The following is an 8707-nucleotide window of genomic DNA, read 5'->3' on the forward strand; positions in this document are numbered from 1 at the left end:
AAAGTGTATTCCCGGGGCCAGAACACCTGACATTGAAGCTAATCTTAGGGAGCTAACTTGCAACAGGCCTAGTAAACACCTACGACACGCTAATCGCACCACTAGTTATGCGAACATAGTTGTACACGTTGGCTCTGTCACGCCAAATTTCTTCCCCCCTACAAAAACCTTCCCCCCACCCATTTACTTCCGGGGCTGCGTCCATTAAAGTCACAAAGTTGCCGGGGGTCCTTAACCGGCACGCGACTGTCCTGTTTCGCGCCTGTACAAAAAAACCCAATAATCGATTTCTTCAGATTCCAGCAGCTGTCAAAGACGAAGTATCCTTCCAGCGACGGGCAGTCAAAGCCGAAGTGCTATCAATCGCTGTCAATGACGTAAGAGGAAACATGACCACGGAAGTAAATGGGGGGGGAGGTTTTTGTAAGGGGAAGAAATTTGGCGTGACAGCTCCAATGACACAAGAATGAGACAGTCAGAGATTACAAAGAGAAACATAGCCAGGACTTGTGATCTCGCTAGAAAGATGTCCAGGCATCGAGTAATTGTCTCTGGCCCCCTGCCATAGCAGATTAGTCTCGCTTAACAAGTGGCTGGCTATCTTCTGTAGACAACAGGTACTAACGTTTATTGATAATTGGCCCTTTTTTAGGGGCAAACCGGGCTTGCTGATGAGGGACGGCCTTCACCCTAACCAGCATCCTGCCTACAAACATAGATTATTGTTTGAGTCACACTTGACTAACTACACTAGAGCAAGCCCGGTCACAGGCAATTACAGAGTCTGTTATTCCGGTTGAGGAGTCAGTTAAACTAGAACTAGCCAGTGCCAGGCTGGATAATCCCTGCACACATAGCATTTATCTTAGAATAATACACAACTCACATGTTTTTTCTGTAGTGACTGTGTCAGAGGTAGACATGCATTCTACTGAGGTGGCAAATTATAATGCGTTCAGTTTATCGCAGCACCAAGCAAACAATCTGAAAATTCCCGTCATATCAATTCCTAGATATGGTCGAAATTATTTCAAGTGCACTACGCATAATAAACGCAACATTATTAATATTGCTACTACGGATCATTTCAACAAAAACTCCTCAAAACAGCCCACTACCTATAATATGGTCTTTTTAAACATAAGATCATTGTCTTCCAAAACGTTATTAGTTAATGAGGTCTTAGAGACAACAATCTTAACGTCATTGGTCTCAGCAAAACCTGGCTCAAACCAGAGGATTATTTTGCGCTGAATGAGGCATCTCCTCCTAACTATATGAGTGCACATATTGCCCGTCCCCTTAAAAGGGGTAGGTGGGTCGCACTAATATACAATGAAAACCTTAACCTTACCCCTAACCTAAGTAATAAATATAAATCATTCCAGGTGATTACTATGAGGTCTGTCACACCGTTACCTCTTCACCTGGCTGTTATCTACTGCCCCCCCAGGGCCCTATTCGGACTTTATCAGTGAATTCTCAGAGTTCGTCGCTGATCTAATGATCATAATGGGGGATTTTAATATCCATATGAATACCCCATCGGACCCTCCGTGCGTGGCGCTCCAGACTATAATTGATAGCTGTGGTCTTGCACAAATAATAAATGAACCCACGCATCGCAACGGTAATAAGATAGATCTTGTGCTTGTCAGGGGTGTCACCACCTCAAAAGTTATGATACTCCCGTATACTAAAGTGATGTCTGATCATTACCTTATAAAATTCGAAGTCCTGACTCATTGTCAACAAGCTAATAATAATAATAATAACTGCTATAGCGGCCGCAACATTAATGCTGCCACAACGATGACTGTTGCTGGCCTACTGCCTTCGGTAATGGCACCATTCCCAAATGATGTGGGCTCTATTGATAACCTCACTAACAACTTTAACGACACCCTGCGCGAAACCATTGATAGTATAGCGCCACTAAAGCTAAAAAGGGCCCCTAAAAGGCATACCCCATGGTTTACAGAAGAAACTAGAGCTCATAAATGATCATGTAGAAAGCTGGAACACAAATGGTGCGCGTTTAAACTTGAGGTTTTCTATCAAGCATGGAGTGATAGTTGAATAACTTATAAATGCATGTTTACCTTAGCTAAAGCTAAATATTACTCAAATCTCATTTGCCTCAACAAAAACGATCTTAAATATTTGTTCAGTACAGTAGCATCACTAACCCAACAAGGGACTCCTCCCAGTAGCTCCGCCCACTCGGCAGATGACTTTATGAATTTCTTTAATAAGAAAATTGAAGTCATTAGAAAGGAGATTAAAGCTACAACTGGGTTCTACTAACACAGATACAAATGTATATACGACGGATACTGCCCTCCAAAATAGTCTCTCTTTTTGATGAAATAACATTAGAGGAATTATTACGGCATGTAAGTGGGATAAAACAAACAACATGTTTACTTGACCCACTTCCTGGGAAACTTATCAAGGAGCTTTTTGTATTATTAGATCCATCAGTGCTAAATATGATAAACTTATAACTTAATAAATGGCTGCTCTCCTTACTGAGAGGTGTGATTGTCATCAAGTGAAAGTGAAAGTAAAAGTTTTTTTGGCAGCAACATTTATTGCAGACTTCAAAGTGATATGTTGTCATTCTTTCATGTAAAGATGTCATCTTAACATATTTGCATAGTCAACATATTTGACCTTTTCTTCTTCTACTACCAGCCCTCCACCTCCACAATAAAAGGCTCTTTGACCTTTTCTTCTTCTTATACCAGCCGTCCACCTCCACAATAAAAGGCTCTTTGACCTTTTCTTCTTCTTCTACCAGCCCTCCACCTCCACAATAAAAGGCTCTTTGACCTTTTCTTTTTCTTCTACCAGCCGTCCACCTCCACAATAAAAGGCTCTTTGACCAGCATCCTCCCGCTGTTGACCACCACACAGTCCGCGTGAGGAAGGTTCCTCTCGTTGGTGTCCTGGAGCTCCATGGTGTGGACCACAGACTGCCAGGAAAGAACATTTCTCCATTTTATTGCACCATAAGGTGTGTGTGTGTGTGTGTGTGTGTGTGTGTGTGTGTGTGTGTGTGTGTGTGCGTGCGCACCATCCCGTCCAGGACTTTGCCAAACACAACATGTTTGCCATCCAACCACGGAGCTCTAGTGGCCAGGATGAAGAACTGCGAGCCGTTAGTGTCTGGACCAGCATTGGCCATGCTCACCTGGTAAACACACACACACACACACACACACACACACACACACACACACACACACACACACACACACACACACACACACACACACACACACACACACACACACACACACACACACCATAAACCGTTGGTGGGAAAATAATCAATAGTTTCAATTATAAATTTTTTTTTAAAAGGAACAGTAAAATATTAAAATAGTAACCGTAAAATAAATATTACATTACTAAAATAGTGAACCAATAAAATATTTACATAGTAAAATAATCAAATGGTAAATTATTAAAATCCTAACTTAGTATTATATGTAAATATTAACAGTAATGGTAAAATAGTAACATAATAAAATGTTACATGGTAAAATAATAAAATAGCTAACGAATAGTAAAATAGTAACCGCACATCAATACAATAGTAACATATTAAAATACTATCAGTAAGGGTAAAATTGTATCATAATAAAATAACAGTAAAATAACAGTAATAATAAAATAATAAAATACTAACATAATTTAAAAAATATAGTGTTATAAAAGTAAAATAGTAATATATTAAAATAGTAAACTGATAAAATAGTAACAATAAAATAGTAAAATAATAAAATACTAACACAATAAAAATGGTTATCGTAAACTGATAAAAAAGGAACACTAAAATAGTCATATAAAAGTAAAATAGTAGCATAATAAATGAGTAAAATAAGAAAATAGCAAATTCATAGCAAAATGATAAAAATAGTAACATACTAACCATGAATTAATAAAATAGTAACATAGTAAAATAATAAAATAGCTAAGTGTAAATAAATACAATAATAGTAAAATAAAACAATTATAACATAGTAAAATAGTAACCGTAAATAAATAAAATAGTAACAGCAAAAAATAGTAAAACAGTGTGATAAAATAGTAACATAGTAAAATAGTAACGTAGTAAAACAATGAAACTACAAATTAATAGTAAAATAATAACATAGTAAAATAGTAACAATAAACCAATAAAAAAGTTACAGTAAAATAATAGTAAATTAGTAGCATAACAAAATTGTAACATAGTAGTATAATAAAATAGCAAAATAATAGTAACATTGTAATTATAATAAAGTAGTAACAATAAATCAATGATATAGTAACAGTAAAATAATAGCAAAATAGTAGCATAATAAAATAGCATTTTTTTGAGTAAACTAGTAAACTATAATAGTAACAGAAATAAAATAATAGTAAATGGTAGCATAATAGAATAGTAACATAGTAAAATAATACAATAGGTGATTTATAGTGAAATATTGCTCATATGGTGAAATGTTGTGGCTAGCAGTTAGCATAATTAGCCATGTTTGGTGAAGTGGTACCCAGCCCGCAGAGCTGTGCTTCAGTCGGAAGTTCTCATCAGCAAAGGTGGTTCCGTAGATGCTGTGACCTGAAGAACACAAGAACATGTGGTCTATGAAGGACACAAGAACATGTGTTCTATGAAGGACACAAGAACATGTGTTCTATGAAGAACACAAGAACATGTGGTCTATGAAGGACACAAGCCATGTGTCCTATGAAGGACACAAGAACATGTGATCTATGAAGGACACAAGAACATGTGTTCTATGAAGAACACAAGAACATGTGGTCTATGAAGGACACAAGAACATGTGTTCTATGAAGGACACAAGAACATGTGTTCTATGAAGAACACAAGAACATGTGGTCTATGAAGGACACAAGCCATGTGTCCTATGAAGGACACAAGAACATGTGATCTATGAAGGACACAAGTACATGTGTCCTATGAAGGACACAAGAACATGTGGTCTATGAAGGACACAAGCCATGTGTTCTAAGAAGGACACAAGAACATGTGTTCTATGAAGGACACAAGAACATGTGGTCTATGAAGGACACAAGAACATGTGTTCTATGAAGGACACAAGAACATGTGTTCTATGAAGGACACAAGAACATGTGTTCTATGAAGGACACTACAACATGTTGGTCTATGAAGGACACAAGAACATGGTTATTGTATGACATGGTCACATGGTACAATAGTGGTCAGGTCAGGTCACATGGTAGAATAGTGGTCAGGTCAGGTCACATGGTACAATAGTGGTCAGGTCACATGGTAGAATAGTGGTCAGGTCAGGTCACATGGTACAATAGTGGTCAGGTCACATGGTACAATAGTGGTCAGGTCACATGGTACAATAGTGGTCAGGTCACATGGTACAATAGTGGTCAGGTCACATGGTAGAATAGTGTTCAGGTCACATGGTACCATAAGGCCACACCTCCAGTGCCGTCTCCCAGCGTGAAGTCTCCTCCTTGGACCATGAAGTCCTTGATGACTCTGTGGAACTTGCTGCCTTTGTAGCCGTAACCTTTCTGTGCACAAACACACTAACTTCTCTTCATGTCAACCTACATTCACCTTGGACTCACCTCTCCTGTTGCCAGGGCAACAAAGTTGGCCACGGTCAGAGGGACCACCTCTCCAAAGAGGCCAATGACGACGCGGCCCACCTCCTGACCCGCCACTGTGATGTCAAAGAACACCTGCAACACACACCTGTCAATCATCTCTGCATGGAAACAACATCAATTAGCTACACAACCATTGAGATAATAATAAAAGATGTATTCTTTAACCAATTACCGCCTTCTATTGCTAACAAACATCAATTAGCTACACAACCATTGAGATAATAATAAAAGATGTATTCTTTAACCAATTACCGCCTTCTATTGCTAACAAACATCAATTAGCTACACAACCATTGAGATAATAATAAAAGATGTATTCTTTAACCAATTACCGCCTTCTATTGCTAACAAACATCAATTAGCTACACAATCTATTGAGATAATAATAAAAGATGTATTCTTTAACCAATTACCGCCTTCTATTGCTAACAAACATCAATTAGCTACACAACCATTGAGATAATAATAAAAGATGTATTCTTTAACCAATTACCGCCTTCTATTACTAACAAACACCAATTAGCTACACAATCTATTGAGATAATAATAAAAGATGTATTCTTTAACCAATTACCGCCTTCTATTGCTAACAAACATCAATTAGCTACACAACCATTGAGATAATAATAAAAGATGTATTCTTTAATCAATTACCGCCTTCTATTGCTAACAAACATCAATTAGCTACACAATCTATTGAGATAATAATAATAAAAGATGTATTCTTAAATCAATTACCGCCTTCTATTGCTAACAAAGCAGTTGTGGCTAGCAACGATCATATCGTGTCTTATCGCGATAACAGAGCGGTACTATCCAGGTCACGTGACGTTGGCGGGAAGCCTTCAATTGTTGACACCTGAACACACACACACACCTGTACTGCTAGACCACGGACACACACACACACACACACACCTTCTCGGTGACTTTAGGTCCGCTCCGTGAAGGCAAGGCGGCGTGCAGGCAGGCGGCGTGGCCACATAGCAGCAGCAGCAGCAGGAACACCGAGCGAGCCTCCATTAGCACCAGCTAGCTGTTAGCTTCTAGCTCCGAGGACAGCGGCTGTCAGCTGCGAGGATGTCCTGGAAACAGAGCGCCAAAGCCGGCCACGTCACCACAGTCCTCCCGCCCCCCCTCCACGGAAGTCCCGCCCCCCGAAGGAACGAGGGCAGGAGACAAAAGGGACAAGGAAACAAGGTAAGGAGATAAAATGCATTCTAAAGTCGACTTGAAAAGTCTTCATTTATGCCTTACGTGACATGTTGGAGCCAACATGGCTGCCACTGTGATTAGAAAAGTCTTCATTAATGCCTTACTTGACATGTTGGAGCCAACATGGCTGCCACTGTAGGACTTAGAACTTCATTGGATGATTATTTCTCCAATATAGTGTCTACTTCCTCAATGCTGCTGCAAGGTGAGGAGCCCAGACAAGAGCGCCCCCTGTCTGCAGGGAGGACTCACTGCCCCCCGCTGATAAGGTAAACAAACAAGTTAAAGGCCTACTGAAAGCCACTACTAGCGACCACGCAGTCTGATAGTTTATATATCAATGATGACATCTTAACATTGCAACACATGCCAATACGGCCGGGTTAACTTATAAAGTGACATTTTAAATTTGCCGCTAAACTTCCGGTTCGAAACGCCTCTGAGGATGACGTATGCGCGTGACGTAGCCCGGGGAACACGGGTATGCCTTCCACATTGAAGCCAATACGAAAAAGCTCTGTTTTCATTTCATAATTCCACAGTATTCTGGACATCTGTGTTCGTGAATCTGTTGCAATTATGTTCATTGCATTATGGAGAAGGAAGCTGAGCAAGCAAAGAAGAAAGTTGTCGGTGCGAAATGGACGTATTTTTCGAACGTAGTCAGCAACAACAGTACACAGCCGGCGCTTCTTTGTTTACATTCCCGAAAGATGCAGTCAAGATGGAAGAACTCGGATAACAGAGACTCTAACCAGGAGGACTTTTGACTTCGATACACAGATGCCTGTAGAGAACTGGGACAACACAGACTCTTACCAGGATTACTTTGATTTGGATGACAAAGACGCAGACGTGCTACTGTGAGTATGCAGCTTTGGCTTCTAAACATTTGATCGCTTGACCGTATGTGCGCAACTTTTTTTTGCGTATGTACGTAACTTTTTAAAAATATATAAGCTTTATGAACCTTGGGTTAGGTGAACGGTCTTTTGGGCTGAGTGATTGTGTGTGTTGATCAGGTGTTTGAATTGTATTGGCGTGTTCTATGGAGCTAGGAGCTAGCATAGGAGCTAGCATAACAAACACGCAGGTGTTATTATGCAGGATTAATTTGTGGCATATTAAATATAAGCCTGGTTGTGTTGTGGCTAATAGAGTATATATATGTCTTGTGTTTATTTACTGTTGTAGTCATTCCCAGCTGAATATCAGGTACCGTGAGTATGCAGCCTTGGCTGCTAAACATTTGATAGCTTGACCGTATGTGCGCGTCACGTACGTAACTTTTTAAAAATATATAAGCTTTATGAACCTTGGGTTAGGTGAACGGTCTTTTGGGCTGAGTGATTGTGTGTGTTGATCAGGTGTTTGAATTGTATTGGCGTGTTCTATGGAGCTAGGAGCTAGCATAGGAGCTAGGAGCTAGCATAACAAACACGCAGGTGTTTTAATGCAGGATTAATTTGTGGCATATTAAATATAAGCCTGGTTGTGTTGTGGCTAATAGAGTATATATATGTCTTGTGTTTATTTACTGTTGTAGTCATTCCCAGCTGAATATCAGGTCACCCCCGGCTCTCACAGCATCTTCCCTATCTGAATAGCTTCAACTCCCCACTAGTCCTTCACTTGCACTTTACTCATCCACAAATCTTTCATCCTCGCTCAAATTAATGGGGAAATTGTCGCTTTCTCGGTCCGAATCTCTCTCACTTCATGCAGCCATCATTGTAAACAATAGGGAACTTTGCGTATATGTTCAACTGACTACGTCACGCTACTTCCGGTAGGGGCAAGCCTTTTTTTTATCAGATACCAAAAG

The 8707-nt window shown here is 39.7% G+C and overlaps 2 protein-coding genes across 10 annotated transcripts in view; one reads left to right on the forward strand and one right to left on the reverse strand.

The window, feature by feature from the left end:
- Positions 1-2602: 2602 nt before the first annotated feature.
- On the reverse strand, positions 2603-6945 carry LOC133632735 (peptidyl-prolyl cis-trans isomerase C-like). Of its 4 annotated transcripts, none has more exons than XM_062025369.1 (7): positions 6925-6945; positions 6586-6752; positions 5626-5739; positions 5475-5583; positions 4545-4612; positions 3080-3196; positions 2603-2978 (listed from the first exon to the last, which is right to left on the reverse strand). In XM_062025369.1, the coding sequence occupies exons 2-7, from the start codon at positions 6688-6690 to the stop codon at positions 2850-2852; spliced, it is 642 nt and encodes a 213-aa protein (XP_061881353.1). In that variant the 5' UTR covers positions 6691-6752; positions 6925-6945; the 3' UTR covers positions 2603-2849. The 4 variants fall into 4 exon arrangements, with proteins under 4 accessions (XP_061881353.1, XP_061881354.1, XP_061881352.1 ...); XM_062025370.1 differs by lacking the exon at positions 6925-6945 and having other exon boundaries at positions 2603-2811; positions 2865-2978; positions 6586-6878; XM_062025368.1 differs by lacking the exon at positions 6925-6945 and having other exon boundaries at positions 6586-6865.
- The window catches only part of LOC133632729 (putative histone-lysine N-methyltransferase PRDM6), a 157888-nt gene continuing 155712 nt past the window's right edge, over positions 6532-8707 (forward strand). For 2 of the 6 annotated variants that reach the window (XM_062025355.1, XM_062025354.1), the window contains exons 1-2: positions 6532-6867; positions 7061-7151. In XM_062025355.1, the coding sequence (XP_061881339.1) occupies positions 7075-7151 (77 nt within the window). In that variant the 5' untranslated portion in view covers positions 6532-6867; positions 7061-7074. Of the gene's footprint in view, positions 6868-7058; positions 7152-8707 lie in introns of those variants that run through there. The other 4 variants (XM_062025356.1, XM_062025358.1, XM_062025357.1 and 1 more) reach the window with 3 other exon arrangements.

The sequence above is a fragment of the Entelurus aequoreus genome, linkage group LG17 (genome assembly GCF_033978785.1).
Source record: "Entelurus aequoreus isolate RoL-2023_Sb linkage group LG17, RoL_Eaeq_v1.1, whole genome shotgun sequence".
NCBI lineage: Eukaryota > Metazoa > Chordata > Actinopteri > Syngnathiformes > Syngnathidae > Entelurus > Entelurus aequoreus.

What these genes read in the sequence shown, in the direction of transcription:
- LOC133632735 (XM_062025369.1), bottom strand. Translation starts at nt 6,690, where the DNA reads ATGGAGGCTCGCTCGGTGTTCCTGCTGCTGCTGCTGCTATGTGGCCAC. An exon ending in GCTGGGAGACGGCACTGGAG is followed by an intron (nt 4,613 to 5,474) that starts GTGTGGCCTTAT and finishes TGTGTTCTTCAG; the next exon opens with GTCACAGCATCTACGGAACC. An exon ending in GCAAAGTCCTGGACGGGATG is followed by an intron (nt 2,979 to 3,079) that starts GTGCGCACGCAC and finishes CTTTCCTGGCAG; the next exon opens with TCTGTGGTCCACACCATGGA.